The sequence below is a fragment of the Peromyscus eremicus genome, unplaced genomic scaffold, assembly GCF_949786415.1.
Source record: "Peromyscus eremicus unplaced genomic scaffold, PerEre_H2_v1 PerEre#2#chrX_unloc_4, whole genome shotgun sequence".
Classification (NCBI taxonomy): domain Eukaryota; kingdom Metazoa; phylum Chordata; class Mammalia; order Rodentia; family Cricetidae; genus Peromyscus; species Peromyscus eremicus.
Genome location: NW_026734291.1, coordinates 947,026 through 963,835, shown reverse-complemented (window position 1 = coordinate 963,835; position 16,810 = coordinate 947,026). Strand labels below are relative to the sequence as shown.

Below are 16,810 nucleotides of genomic sequence, written 5' to 3'. Positions count from 1 at the left end.
GTGACTTTTCACATCTGATAAGGTCTATTTACTTTCAAAGGAGGAAATTTGTCAAAGATCCATTTACAGAAATCTTGTTGAAGAAGCACAGAAGTTAGAGTGATACTGACAAGTTTTCACAGGGATCTATGTACATCAGCCCTGGAGTTAATCTCCAAACTAAGGTAACTAGTGGACACATTGCCAGTCATTATTTATGCCCCTGCATACCTGGAATTTATGGTGTTACTCTGCTCTCAGCATTAAGGAGCCTCTTCTGACCTTCAAGGAAGGACATAGCATAAGATTGAAATTCATAGTCCAGGCAGTGAATTCAGACCCAATTCCCCATATCTGAAAATTTTAGTGGTCAGGAAATTCAAAGAAAAATACATTCATTGAAGTGAAGCTTGTTGTATATAACACATTAGAAGAATTTAGCATAATACTTGATATGGGAAGACAATATCAAGGGACATTTATTGACAGGGTATAGCAGTTTGTGAGTCTATGAGTGTCTCTGTGTTTTTGTAAAACTGTGACAGGGAAACACAGGTTGGGTTCAGGAGGAAGTAGGATCTCTTCTCCTGAGACAAATAAGGTGCTGTTGAGCATTTCATGAAAAAAACATCTCACTGACTTGTGAAAACCCCTGTGTTATAGAGTGCTTTCTTTACATCTTTATAACACTGAGTTATCAGGCAGAGCAACTTAGAATGGGAAAAATTGATCATAGCCCACAATTTCAGGTAATAGTTCCATTTTTGGAAAATCAAGGTAGGAACTCAGCTAATCATATCACATCCACAGCCAAGAACAGAGATAAACAAATGTACCCATGCTGCCTGTTTGCTTATGCTTCTGCTTCTGCTTATGCTAGAGGTTCTTCATACTTATACAGTACAGGTTGCAGACAATGAAATGATTCTGCCCATTTTAGGGAGTCTTATCTTATTCAACAATTAATAAAATCCCACAGAGACAAGTTCAAAGAAAAATTTGATCTATATAATTCCTCATTGAGGGTCCCTCTTCCCAGGTGACTAGTTTGATTCAGTCTGATAATAAAAACTAAGAACCACACTGCCGCATCATCATTGCCAGGATTTGAGGAGATTTGTGTCTGCATTCAGAGCTGTGATTCTCAATCTGTGGGTCACCACCCCATTGGGGATTGCATATCAGATATCCTGGATTTCAAATATTTGAATTATGATTCATAACAGTAGCAAAATTAAAGTTAAGAAACAATGAAACAATTATGTTTATGGTTCACCACAACATGAGGAACTACTGTTGGTGCTATTTAAAGGGTCAGAGAATTGGAAAAAATTAAGAAATATTGATCTAGAGTGTCCAGTGGAACCCTAGTGTCTATGTGTCTGAATATGAATAAGCTTGCAAAGGATTTTCCTGAATATCCTTTGGACTATAGAAAACTCATATTCTGTGTGGAAGACTCCAGCTGTCTGGACACCTTTACTAGCCAGTAACAGCAGACAAGTTTGAGCTACTCAACTGAGAGTATAACACCCACTACACACATGCTTATGACACAGATTTTAGTCACATGGAGTTCCATGACAATATCACACTCCTAGGGGTACTTGTTACTAGGCTGTGTCAGCTTCCTCCTCTAGCATAACCCTGCCCAGATGTTTTCTGTAGACTCTTTACCAGGAAATTATTTAACAAGTGTTCTTCTCAATCAGCATTAAGTCTGTAATGTCTTGTGACTAAGGAGATAAGGAGATGCAGGAACTTACGAAGAAATATAGCATATATAAATTTCTATGATATTATTACCTTCTGTACACAAAATTTCAGTAGAAGATAAACATTCAGTTCCACACATGGAAAGAATTAAAGGATGTCCAATCAATCGGGAAGAGATCTCTGGCTTTGGATGAAGGGGGTGCTGAAGGGCTTCCCTTGTATCCCAGCAGAGGCTCCTGCAAAGGTCAACTTGACTTCTAGTGTATGATGAGGAAAGCTCATTAGCAGGGAAGCAATGTCAGTTCCCATGACATCTGGAGCTCTTTGCTGGACATTCTATTGTATCCTGGAGAGCCCTGGCATCCTCTGTGATGTCACCTATGTTGTGGCAACACCAACTGATCTTGGGAAGCTTATTCAATGTCTTCACCATGTGCGGATGAACATGATGGCATACTGAAGAGTCTAATTCAGAAAGAAAATGAAGAGGGTAGAGAGACCAGAGAGTGACAGAAGAAAGCTGACCTTCAGCCACAGTGTAAAACATCAAGAAAGAAATGGTCAAGAGAATGGTGTAATGAGTTCTGTGCAGGAAAAGGGAAGCTTCCTGGAGAAAGTGGGCTTGTGCTGAATCTTTCAGTAGTGGGGAAGAGAAAGCTGGAGTCTCTGGGAACCAACAGAACTTCCCTGCTTGTAATAGCTCTTGAAATTCAAGGATTCCAGGGTATTAACTGTTTTGCCTCAGAGGTCAGGAACTGGTAAGGCCAATACTTTATGCTGGAAACTCTTGGCTTTCATTCCTTTTGGAGGATAGGCATTGGTGAGTGAACATGGGACCAACATTAAAGAGGGAGGGATTAATGAGATGTGCCCATTTCAAGGCAGGACATCACTGCACTTCAACCACAGTGGCTAACTTTAGGTACTTCCCAGCTGCTCTGTGTTCCTGAGTTGTCAGTGAGGTGACTTGTTGAGTCTGGTGACCATGTTCTGCCCTTATATGACTTCCCCATCAATAGTTATATGATTACGGTGACCTGTCAAGATATTGGGGAACCTCCAAATGACTGGGGTGATTGTGAACTATGGCAATTTTCTCCTGACTCATAAACCCACAGGCTTGTGGACTCTGCAGCCAAGTTAAATTCTTAGTCTGCACCTGAGAATGAGCCTGAAGAGGCTATCTCCTTGGTTACTTGGAGCATGTGTTATGAGGGCAGAGAGACCAAGATACCTGAGATAACCACTTCACTTCAAATAGAGGAGACACCTGAGTTCCCCAGAGGGGGCATCTGAAGCAGGGGACAAAATAATTTGGGGTGTCACTGTGTCATTGGTAAACAAGCTTCCTCAAACATTTGATTAACACTTAAGGTGGTCTGTCCGTCCTCTTTGACTTATCATACTGCAAGTTAATTTGTGTTCATCTACCCACAAGGAGCACCACGGAGCCACCATCCCACTAAACCTTCCTCACCAAGATGCAGGTGAAGCAGAAGGTCCAGAGACTAACTGGTCAGCTACAGCAAATGACTATTGAAAGAAATTAGCAGTGAGATTGCCTGATCTTTATCACAGAAGAGAGCTTGAAGAATATGTATAGATTCTTTCAAACCCTGTGGTTTCAATCTTAGGTCCACTCTGTCATCATTAATTGATTTTATATAAGGTCTGTGTTTCTGGTAGGCTGCATCTTCACGGTATGCCTTTGCCCAAAATCATGTCTCTTAGCTCCTGCCAAAGGCAGAACCTCAAATGTGGACAGGAATGACATGAGGACAAAGACTATTCTGCTTTCTCTAAAAAGAAACAAAAACAGAGCCTGTGGCATGAGTCATAGTACTCATGGACTGAGGCAGTAGTATGTGAGTTCCCCGCATGCATTTGAAGAGATTCAAATGTTAGCTAGTGTGAGATGTTAGTTGCTGTGAATTTGAGTTGATTGTTTGGTAACTTGCTTGGAAAGGCCTTGTGTGTTTGATTCTCCAAGCAGCAGTTGGAGAGGCCTAGTCACACATCTAAATGTGAGGATATGTGGACTGAGACTGATTCCTGCTCCTTTTGTTCCTCTCTGAGAGGACACACCTGCATGCATTTATTCAATATCCAATTGATAGAGTTCTCCCGCTCTCACACAGTCTCTCTTTCTCTGTCTCTCTAAGTATCTCTTTGTCTGTCTCTCGGTCTCTCACACACATATGCATGTGTTATGTATTTTTTGATGTGTTTGAGCATGTATATCTCAATAGTCCCTGCAATCATGGATCTATAGTTGGGCATGAGCAGTTCCCTATCTCACAGTTCCCAGGTGATACCTTGGTGAAAATTGGGAGCACCACTTTGAGCATTATAGTTCTGCCAGTGTACTTACTTTAATGACACACAGATATACCCTTGGGGAGTTTATAAATGTCATGATGTTGAGTCCCATCCTCAAAACTGTTTATGATGTTATTTTTATCTCCATTTTCACTGGTATGATTATGGAGAATTTGTTTTTGAATACAGGAGAAACATCTTCACAGATTCTGGAGGGTACACAGCTGTGGATTAGACACTAAGTAAATTCTTAGATAGCTATTTCTGCAAACCTCCTTAGAGAGCTCATGTAGCTCCACCTCCCATCATCTAAACAGCCTGCCTCTGCTGGCATAGGGTCAGCATAGGTGTAAGTAAAATGTTTTCAAATCTGTGGGTTTGGTCCCAGGTTTTGCTACAAAAAATATAAGTAAATTTGTTGCAACAACTCTGGGGAAAGGTGTCCTGACTACCTGGGGAGTCAGGCAACACCTTGATCTGCTTAGGACAGCTCTGATGGCTGGAACTGCAAGGAGACAGTTCAGCCCTGGAGCATAAGGTATCCCACACACCTTGAGCTTCTCAGAACAGCAGTTCTGCCCTGAAGGTGTCCTGGACACCTGGAGCTGTTTAGCACAGCTCTGATGGTTGGAATTGCAAGGGGACAGTTCAGCCCTGGAGGATGAGGTAAACTGGACACCTCAAGCTGCTCACAACATCTCTGCCCTGATGATATAAGATAAACAACTGATTGCTGATTATTCTACTTTATTACAATTCTACCAGATACATGAAAATATAGCTTTGAATATACACATAAAGTATTTAATGTTTCTTATATTCTTTTTTAGTAAGCATTTTAAAATTAACATTGTTGTCTTGACAAAACAGCACACATTGGGAGTAGATTATCTACTCTTGGACTACTCTGGAGGTAGAAACATGAGGACCATGAGTTCAAATGTATCCATGATACCTTACTGAAATCAAAGCCAGGCTTAATATAAACAACACAATCTCAATTGGTGCGATTGTAAAGAGGAATCAGTTCTTAAGATTTCATCATTGTTTTACACCCATGTTTTATTTAAACAGTCCTAGTACTCATAGGGCTTCTCTGTAGTGTGATTTTGTTAATATATTAACAATGAAGATAGAAAAATCAATTACTTGTATACTTTAATCAAATTCAATAAGTATACTCAATGTGGAGACTGCTACATATCTTCGGATTTTATAAGAATGAAGTATGTTATGTCTTCCATATTCCTATGCTCATATGGCTTGTTTCCATTAGGACATGTGATATAGCTATTAAAGAAAGAATAACAGATAATAAATTTCCCCATTGAATTCTGTTTGACTTTCTGTCCTCATAGACTTGTGGTATAGGGATTAAGGTTTCTCTTCCACAACATCCCTTGACTTTTGACTTTAACTGCCCCACTCACTAAACAGCACAGTCACAACAAGTATATGAGTTACACTAGCTTTACTATGGTCTATTTGCTTAATAGAAAGCTTTGACAATATACTCGCCCCCGGACTTCCCTTCTGAAGCACAGGTGAGTGCCCTAGCTTGCCCCCGACCCCATCCCTGGGCACCAGCCACTCCGGGAAGACCTGCCCAACTTGGGCCCAGGTTCTGCTCCCCGGGCAGGTGCCCTTCTAGCCCCACTGGGAAGGATCCCCCTCTCCAAGACCCCTGGCAGACCCTGCAGTCTCCACGCCCTGCCCCCACGTCCATCCGCCTGAGCCCCAAGCCTCTGCCTGAGACTTAGAGGCCAGGCCCCCCAGCTCCCATCTTGCCCAGGACTTCCCTTCTGAAGCACAGGTGATTGCCCTAGCTTGCCCCCTACCCCATCCCTGGGCACCAGCCACTCCAGGGAAGACCTGCCCAACTTGGCCCCAGGTTCTGCTCCCCGGGCAGGTGCCCTTCTAGCCCCACCGGGAAGGATCTCCTTCTCCAAGACCCCTGGCAGACCCTGCAGTCTCCACGCCCTGCCCCCACGCCCATCCGCCTGAGCCCCAAGCCTCTTCTTGAGACTTAGAGGCTGGCCCCCAGCTCCCATCTTGCCGTGGATTTCCCATCTGGAGGAGAGAGAGAGAGAGAGAGAGAGAGAGAGAGAGAGAGAGAGGAGAGCACCCATCCTCCCCCGGACTTCCCTTCTGAACAAGAGCTTCCATCCTGCCCCGGACTTCCAATTTGGACAAGAGAGCTCCCATCTGGACAAGAGAGAGAGACTTCCTGAATCTGTCAGCTCTGAACCAAGTGTGCGGATAAGGCCAGGAACGAACCACAAGGAGATGGGCAGACGTCAAGGCAGAAACACATACAACAAAATGAATAGTAATACACCATCACCAGGCCCTAGCCCTCCTCCAACACCTAGACCTGAACATCAGAAATTGGAAGAAGCAGAAGAAAATAGCCTTATGAATGTCATCATGAAGAAGCTAGAGGCTCGTGTAGAGGAAAAGACAAAAAAATGTGAAGAACGCTGTAAACAACTAGAGGAAAGGGCAAACAAATTAGAAGAAATCAATAAAGTCCTGGAAGAGAACAATAAAATACTGAAAGAAAATCAAGAAAAATCAATGAAACAAATGAAGGAAACAGTCCAAGACCTGAAAAAGGAAATAGAAAAAATGAAGAAGACACAAACAGAGGGAATGCTGGAAATAGAAAATCTGAGAAAACGATTGGGAACTTCAGATGCAAGTATAATCAACAGAATGCAAGAGATGGAAGAGAGAATCTCTAGCGTTGAAGATACAATAGAAGAAATAGATTCATCAGTCAAAGAAAACACTAAAGTCAACAAAGTCATGAACCAAAATGTCCAAGAAATTTGGGACACCATGAAAAGACCAAACCTACGAATAATAGGGGTAGAAGAAGGAGAAGAATACCAACTCAAGGGCACAGAAAATATATTCAACAAGATCATAGAAGAAAACTTTCCCAACTTAAAGAAGGAAATGCCTATGAAGATACAGGAAGCCTATAGAACACCAAACAGACTAGACCCCCAGAAAAAGTCCCCTCGCCACATAATAATTAAACAATTAAACGTACAGAATAAAGAAAGAATATTAAGAGCAGCAAAGGAAAAAGGCCAAGTGACATATAAAGGCAAACCTATCAGAATAACACCCGATTTCTCAATGGAGACTTTGAAAGCCAGAAGGTCCTGGACAGATGTAATGCAGACATTAAGAGACCATGGATGTCAGCCTAGACTAATATACCCAGCAAAACTTTCAATCGTCATAGATGGAGTGAACAAGACATTCCATGACAAAGCCAGATTTAAACAATATTTATCCACAAACCCAGCCCTACAGAAAGCACTAGAAGGAAAATTCCAACCTAAGGAAGTCAGATACAACCTCGAAAACACAGGCAATAGATAAAGCCACAGCAGTAGACCCCAACGAAGAAAAGTACACACACATCACCACCAAAAAATAACAGGAATGAACAATCACTGGACATTAATATCCCTCAATATTAATGGACTTAATTCACCTATAAAAAGACATAGGCTTACAGAATGGATACGAAAGCAGGACCCATCTTTCTGCTGCATACAAGAAACACATCTCAAATTCAAAGATAGACACTACCTAAAAATAAAAGGCTGGGAAAAGACTTTCCAATCAAACGGTCTTAAGAAACAAGCGGGTGTAGCCATCCTGATATCCAGCAAAATAGACTTCAAACTAAAATCAATCAAAAGAGATCAAGAAGGGCATTACATACTCATCACAGGAAAGATCCACCAAGATGAAGTCTCAATTCTGAACATTTATGCCCCAAACACAAGGGCACCCACATATGTAAAAGAAACATTATTAAAGCTTAAATCACATATAAAACCCCACACATTAATAGTGGGAGACCTCAACACCCCACTTTCACCACTGGACAGATCCCCCAAATCGAAACTTAACAGAGAAATAAAGGACTTAATTGATGTCATGACTCAAATGGACTTAATCGACATCTACAGAACATTCCATCCTAACAAAAAAGAATATACCTTCTTCTCAGCACCCCATGGAACCTTCTCTAAAATTGACCACATACTTGGTCACAAAGCAAATCTAAACAGATACAAAACAATTAGAATAACCTCCTGTGTTCTATCAGACCACCATGGTCTAAAGTTGGATTTCAACAACAACAAAAACTACAGAAAACCTACAATCTCATGGAAACTGAACAATACCCACCTGAATCACCAATGGGTTAAGGAAGAAATAAAGAAAGAAATTAAAGACTTCCTAGAGATCAACGAAAATGAAGACACCACATATCCAAACCTATGGGACACTATGAAAGCAGTACTAAGAGGGAAATTCATAGCACTAAACGCCCACATAAATAAGCTGGAGAAATCTCACACTAGTGACTTAACAGCACACCTGAAAGTTCTAGAACAGGAAGAAGCAAAGTCTCCCAGGAAAAATAGATGCCAGGAAATTATCAAAGTGAGAGCTGAAATCAATAAAATAGAAACAAAGAGAACAATACAAAAAATTAATGAAACAAAGAGTTGGTTCTTTGAGAAAATCAACAAGATAGACAAGCCCTTATCCAAACTAACCAAAAGACAGAGAGAGAGCATCCAAATCAACAAAATCAGAAATGAAAAGGGGGACATAACAACAGACATTGAGGAAATCCAGAGAATCATCAGGTCATACTTCAAAAACCTCTATTCCACAAAACTGGAAAACCTAAAAGAAATGGATAATTTTCTGGATAGGTACCACATACCTAAATTAAATCAAGACCAGATAAACTATTTAAATAGTCCAATAACCCCTAACGAAATAGAAACAGTCATTAAAAGTCTCCCAACCAAAAAAAGCCCAGGACCAGATGGTTTCAGTGCAGAATTCTACCAGATCTTCAAAGAAGAGTTAATACCAATACTCTCTAAATTGTTCCATACAATAGAAACAGAAGGAACATTACCAAACTCCTTCTATGAGGCTACAATTACCCTGATTCCCAAACCAAACAAGGATACAACAAAGAAAGAGAACTACAGACCGATCTCCCTCATGAACATTGATGCAAAAATACTCAATAAAATACTGGCAAACAGACTCCAAGACCACATCAAAACAATTATCCACCATGATCAAGTAGGATTCATTCCAGGGATGCAAGGATGGTTCAACATACGAAAGTCTGTCAATGTGATACACCATATAAACAAACTCAAAGAAAAAAACCACATGATCATCTCACTAGATGCTGAAAAGGCATTTGACAAAATCCAACACCCCTTCATGATAAAGGTCTTGGAGCGATCAGGAATACAGGGAACATACCTAAACATAATAAAGGCAATTTACAGCAAGCCAACAGCCAACATCAAATTAAATGGAGAGAAACTCAAAGCAATTCCACTAAAATCAGGAACGAGGCAAGGCTGTCCGCTCTCCCCATACTTATTCAATATAGTACTTGAAGTTCTAGCCAGAGCAATAAGACAACATAAGGAGATTAAGGGGATACAAATTGGAAAGGAAGAAGTCAAGCTTTCCCTATTTGCAGATGACATGATAGTATACTTGAGCAACCCCAAAGATTCCACCAAGGAACTGATACAGCTTATAAACACCTTCAGCAACATAGCAGGATACAAGATCAACTCCAAAAAATCAGTAGCCCTCCTATATACAATGGACAAAAAAGCGGAGAAGGAAATCAGAGATACATCACCCTTTACTATAGCCACAAATGACATAAAATACCTTGGGGTAATACTAACCAAGCAAGTGAAGGACCTATATGACAAGAACTTTAAGTCCCTGAAAAAAGAAATTGAAGAAGATGTCAGAAAATGGAAAGATCTCCCATGCTCATGGATAGGCAGAACTAACATAGTAAAAATGGCAATCTTACCAAAAGCAATCTACAGATTCAATGCAATCCCCATCAAAATACCAACACAATTCTTCACAGACCTGGAAAGAATAATACTCAACTTCATATGGAAAAACAAAAAACCCAGGATAGCCAAAAGAATCCTGTACAATAAAACAACCTCTGGAGGCATCACGATCCCTGACTTCAAGCTGTACTATAGAGCTACAGTAATAAAAACAGCTTGGTACTGGCATAAAAACCGACATGTGGACCAATGGAATCGAATTGAAGACCCTGATATTAATCCGCACACCTATGAACAAATAATTTTTGACAAAGAAGCCAAAAGTGTACAATGGAAAAAAGAAAGCATCTTCAACAAATGGTGCTGGCAAAACTGGATATCAACATGTAGAAGGCTGCAAATAGATCCATATCTATCACCGTGCACAAAACTTAAGTCCAAGTGGATCAAGGACCTCAACATAAATCCAGCTACTCTGAACCTGCTAGAAGAGAAAGTAGGAAGTAGTCTTGAACACATTGGCATAGGAGACCACTTTCTAAATAGAACACCAGTAGCACAGACACTGAGAGAAACAATCAATCAGTGGGACCTCTTGAAACTGAGAAGCTTTTGTAGGGCAAAGGAAACGGTCAACAAAGCAAAGCGACAGCCTACAGAATGGGAAAAGATCTTCACCAATCCCACATCTGACAGAGGACTGATATCCAGAATATATAAGGAACTCAAGAAATTAGACATCAAAATGCCCAACAGTCCAATTAAGAAATGGGCTATAGAACTAAACAGAGAATTCTCAACAGAGGAAACTCAAATGGCTGAAAGACATTTAAGGAATTGCTCAACATCCCTAATCATCAGGGAAATGCAAATCAAAACAACTCTGAGATACCACCTTACGCCTGTCAGAATGGCTAAGATCAAAAACACTGAAGACACCTTATGCTGGAGAGGATGTGGAGCTAGGGGAACTCTCCTCCACTGCTGGTGGGAATGCAAGCTTGTACAACCACTTTGGAAATCAATATGGCGATTTCTTAGAAAATTGGGAATCCATCTCCCCCAAGATCCAGCTATACCACTCTTGGGCATATACCCAAGGAATGCTCAACCACACCACAAGAGCACTTGTTCAGCTATGTTCATATCAGCGTTGTTTGTAATAGCCAGAACATGGAAACAACCTAGATGCCCTTCAACTGAAGAATGGATAAACAAAATGTGGTACATATACACAATGGAATACTACTCAGCAGAGAAAAACAATGACATCATGAGGTTTGCAGACAAATGGATGGATCTAGAAAAAATCATCCTGAGTGAGGTATCCCAGACTCAGAAAGACAAACATGGTATGTACTCACTCATAACAGGATACTAGATGTGGAACAAGGATGACTGGACTGCTACTCACATCACCAGGCAGGCTACCTGGAAAACAGGACCCCAAGAAAGACACAGGGATCGCCCAACGACAGAGAAATGGAATGAGATCTACATGAACAGCCTGGACAGGAGTGGGGGTAGTGAAGGGCGAGGGTCGAGGGAAAGAGAGCTTGGGTGAGTGGGAGATCCCAGCTGGATCAAAAACAGAGAGGGAGAACAAGGAATAGGAGACCAAGGTAAATGAAGACCACATGAGAATAGGAAGAGACAATATACTCATCACCTCTTCACTGTGTGTAACTTTTGTAATATAAATGTTATGAAATAAAAAAACTGACAGTTCTATAGCATAGCTCTCATGGTATTATGATTTTAATGGTGATAACTTTTGAGGCATTGTTTGTTTGACATTGTTCTTAAAAGAATGCCCTGCAAATGCAATTCACCAACCTGAAATTGAAATTTATGTTTTTGTGAGAATTTAATAATCATCAATGCACTTTAAGTGGTACTTATTTACACTGTTGCTTTTGTTTAAAATTTCCAGGACACAATATAATTTATTCACAGGCATTTTTATCAGCTTGCACAAGAAAATTACCTTACATGTCTTCTAGAATTTTGAAAATGTTCTTCAGTATTATAATTTTCCCATCTGTATCCTAAAATAGAGTACCATAAAATTTATATTATTGAAAACATTGTAAAATTTATGTTACTATCTTCAGTGAATCTTAGAAACATGCCTGATTTATTCACCTCACTCTTCTTTCTCAATCAAATTACACAGGAACATCCAAAACCAAGAAACAGTTGTCCACTTATTTTAAAACATGAAGGAAAATACACTATCTTACCTATAATAGTGATGTTCCTGTAGGTCTCAATTATCACCTCGTTGTAGAGATTTTTCTGGGAAGGATCCTGAAAAGTCCACTCTTCCCAAGTGAAGTTGATATGCACATCATCATAGGTCACCGCATTCTAAAACAATCCATACATGTGAACAACAGAAAGCATGACACTGACAACATTGTAAATGTATAATTCTTTGACAGTATATTCATTAAATTCTGGTGGTCCCTATCTTACTCCATTACATATTTTTTATAATGTAATCACCAAGTCACTTTAGAAGAAAACTGAAGAGGGTGTTCATCTCTGTCAATTCTGTACCCTTTGAAAGGGGTATCACCTTGCAAGAAAAATGCTAATTAACAAACATACATAGACAAGAAAACAAAACAACAGTACAAAGTACACATGAGAGAAATTGTATGAACTAACTACAAAGAAGAAAAAAGATAGACAAGCTATTGGCTAATGACTTTAATCCCAACACTTCGAACCCGAGTGAAAGGCATATGGAATCAAAAAAGATCTGGAGATTAGATTACAGACTAAAGAATCAGAAGACAACCTGGTGGCAGGAAAATCCTTAAAAAAGGTGGGTGGATTTCTGTCTCACTTTTCCTGCATCAGGTTCTCACCTATATGACCATGACAAGCTCTTCATACATTATTCCCACCACCCAGCTACTTCTAGCAACTACAGCAGCAACACTGTGACCTTCACATCTCTGAGTTTCATCATCAGCCTTGGTTGACTCCTTGTCCAGCTGGATGTAGGTCCAGGGGTTTCCAGGGAGTAGTTCCAGGGCTGCAAATAATCAGGCCAGGTGGCACTCCATGAACACCTCCTTCAGCTCCACAGATATTTGAGATAGGCAAGAGAAGAGCAGTGTTGGTGCACAAGGCCTGTGAGCTTCTGCAGCCCTGCATTCCAACTTTCCTGGGCCAAGCCCACAAATCACCTACTAAACATAACTTATCCCTGAGGCAATCTCAACAGAAATTCCTCCAGTTCTCTCCTCACAAGCACTGCAATCTCCAGATGCATCCCCCAGGCAAGTCCCTCACAGACACACCCACAGAACTTGCTCACAGACATTCCTCCTCCCTGGAAATACCCTTCCAGACACTATTTTTTGCCTGACTCAGAGGATATGGGAATCCTGTGGTGACATCAGTTTTTTGGTAAGTAGCAGAATGGGGAGGGCCTGGCGACTAAAGTGGACAGCTTCTCTAAGATCAAGGCCAGAGGAGACAGCAGGGCAGCCCATCCACTACAAACACAGGGTTCTGGAAGAGGAGACCTACTCCATAGCTGCATTCATACAGGAGCTGGGAACCCAAAGGCATAGCTGACAAAGTAGAGAGACCCTCAGCCCTGCAAGAAGATCTCATGTGGAAGAGAAAACATGGCCAGTAGACATAGTAACATAGAAGGTTTAAACGAATCTAATGAACCCTCTCCAGAGACCAAGAACTATGGGAACTTAAGGACTACTGAGAGGCAGAATTGTTTTTCCCAGGGATGAGCCTCCTAGCTGGTTATCCAAAACAAAGTGGACTGCACTGAAATCATATAAATAGAAAAAATACCAAATGGACTCAGCAGCTCATATTTATTGATGTTCATAGACATATAAATGTATATGCAATAGTAATATCAAAAGAGAATACCCCTTTGAGACAGAGTGAGTGGGGGCATGGAGCAGGCTTTCATTTAGGCCACCAACCTGCTCCGAAATCATGACACAAAGACCTCTTATTTGCTATGAATGCTTCCTGGTCCCATGAATTATGGCATAAGATGTGCATTCTGCCCTATCCAGCCACACTACACCATGCACACCTGAGAAATTTCTGCAGATCAGAAACTGATTTTGTCCCCTGGAACTAAACTTCACCAAATCATACCACTATAGCTGGTTGTAGTAAAGTTAGAAGCATTCTAATGATACATTGCTGAAAGATAATCCATAACACCATATTTATGCCAGTTTCTAAACTATTTGTAATATTTATAAGACAAACCTGAAAGTGGAGTGCAGTGTTCAGAACTTCTAGAAACCAGACTTTTAGTTTTCCAATCTGTCTTCTTGCTACACACCAAAAGTTTGGCCGTGTGTGCACACTGGACAATGCTATTACAAGCACCATATCCTTCCATGCCAGGGCGGCAGAGTCTCCACATACCCAGGAAATCCATACACAGGAAGGCTCACAGGACAAGGACTACTGCACAGGTCACCACATGGACTAACAAAACCACAGTCTGGATCATGGTTCATCCAAGTCTTAGCAGAAATGACAGCTCAGCAGACCTGCTCTGAACATGCTACATTCACCATGGCATGGCTTGGACTTCCTTACAGCTCCCTATAGCAGAAAAAGAGGAGAATCCTGGAAAGAACATGGAAGCTCCCTCATCAGCTACATTAGCAGTTTCCCTACTAGGTGAGCAGAGTTCAATGGACTCAGAGAAAAAAAATCCTCCCAGGTGGGTCCTTCCACACTATGATTGGATAGGACACTAACCAGGAGATTAGGTAGTTTAGTAAAATTCTCTAATCTCCTAGAGCACTTAATGTGTTTTTCCAATGCACAGGGTCCTTTGGGTACACAGTTAATTACATACTCAATGTCCACTGCAACCAACCTCTTGCTTCATAGCTGAGAAATCCTGCAACCAAATACAGGTCACATTCAAACAGTAACTGTTCTTAAACAAAAAGAAGGCATGGATTAGAACACAATGAAAGGTCTATGGGAGGGTATGAAAGCAGGGAAGACATAGTGATAATAATGTAAATATAATCCCAAATAATTTTGTTAAAAAGTTGAAACAGGCTTTATGGCCAAGTGCTCTAGAATAGGCCATTTGTATTAGAGGACACCAAGTACTGCTCACACCATTTCTCCTGGGGTATACATCTTAAACCTGGAAAACACAGTCATGTTAGGCAGGGCCACACCATTCTATCCAGTTCTATTTCTTAGGTTCAAATAAAGTAACTACTCTAATTGTTTCAGGAAATATCAATTTTTTATCCAGATTCTTGATTGCCTGGTCTGTGGACCCAAGAAATGGCCAGTCAGAACATTCATTGAACTTGTAACGTTGATTACCTCACTACTCATTGCTAAGGTCAACTACTATCACAGCAGGAAAGTTTCCACCCTCTTTCTTGCTCATCCTCTCTGCTGTGACTACACCTGCTTTATAGTTGGTCAGTGATCTCAGTTCTTACACAAGTTCCACATCATTTGTAAATTCATGATAAAATCTAGAGAAGTTGGAGGATACTTATTCACTGGTCTCTTTTTGCTTCTCACAGACCAGTCAAGGCCCAGACTGGAAGGAGTTGCAGGACTCTCTTTCCAGCACTGGAAGGCAGAGGCAGGATTAGGTGTTCACAGCAATTCTCAATTATATAATGTGAGGCAAGCCTGGGTTACAAGAGATATTGACCTGAACCAATGGTTCACAACCTTCCTAATGCTGTAACTCTTTAATACAGTTTCTCATGATGTGGTGACATGACAACTATAAAATTATTATCACTGCCAATTCATAACTGTATTTCTGTTCCTGATATGAATTATAACATAAATATCTGCACTTTCTGACAGTCTTAGGCCAGTCCTGTGATAGGGTCATTTGATCCCCCAAAGGGAGCCATGATCTCCAAGTTTGAGAAGCAATGCTATAAACTGACATAAATAAATATATAAACAAACACCAGTTAAGAAAAAGGTGGAGTAAAATTCTTAAACAGGGAAACATAGAAAAAATTATCAGCAGAACATTAAAAGAAAATGAATATTAAAAAGGAAACCAATAATTGATGTTTTAATGTGACAAAAATATTTGAAAGCATATGTAGCTACACTGACTTTGAATCAGAGTAGGCACCTCCATGGTAGAGTGAATACCATTAATAAGAGACTGTATGACTTTGTCCCACATAAAATGATAGCCACTGAGTATTGTAAGCTAACACATGGAATTACAGCCAGTGGCCTGTATCTCAAATCTCTCAGCTGACTTCACTGTAAAAATAAAGATTGCACGTATCTCCATAGGAGAATTCGCTATTTGGAAACTAAATACTTAGAAGTTCAAGCTATCCTCCATAAACTGTACACCACCTATAGTGTCAGTCTTTATTCACATGGGAGGAATTAATACAGGCAGAGAAATTACAGAGAAAGTGACTCACCACGCCCCATCAGTCCTTCTTTGTAATGGAGACCCCTGCAGCTCACTGCACTCAACTTCAATCTGTGATCAAGCTATTGCCTAGTCTAATGCCCCCTACAGTGGACACAGTGGCCTGTGCCCTCTCTGCAACCCCCAGCCCTGACTGCATGTCAATTCCACTCTTCAGTCCCTTCTGGTCAGAAAGAAGAAGCCATTTTCCACACATATTTCCTTTCCCTGTTGTGCAATGGACAGTCCACTATGTGACTCAAAGTGGTAATTTTACAACTCTGTGGTGGTGCAGACATTTAATACAGAAATTAGGGTGATTAGTTGAAGATAATAAAGGCAATGCTTCGTGGGGATACAGACAGGGTTCAAGTCCACCTCAACCAATGTAGGAGATCTTGACTTAAAACTGCTTTTCAAAAAGACTGGAGACTCCCTGTTCAAGAATTAATAAACC

The 16,810-nt window shown here is 40.7% G+C and overlaps 1 protein-coding gene across 13 annotated transcripts in view; it reads right to left on the bottom strand.

Annotated features, from left to right (window-relative positions):
• LOC131901169 (zinc finger protein 120-like) overlaps positions 1–16,810 on the bottom strand; it is a 111,168-nt gene that overhangs the window by 31,264 nt on the left and 63,094 nt on the right. For 4 of the 13 annotated variants that reach the window (XR_009376417.1, XR_009376414.1, XR_009376415.1 and 1 more), the window contains exons 2-4: positions 12,152–14,519; positions 11,896–11,956; positions 211–261 (exon numbers count right to left, since the gene is read on the bottom strand). Coding sequence is in view for 2 of the 13 variants with exons in the window: in XM_059252409.1 (XP_059108392.1) it covers positions 5,211–5,304; positions 11,896–11,956; positions 12,152–12,278 (282 nt within the window). In the remaining 11 variants the exon portion in view is untranslated. The other 9 variants (XR_009376412.1, XM_059252410.1, XR_009376418.1 and 6 more) reach the window with 8 other exon arrangements.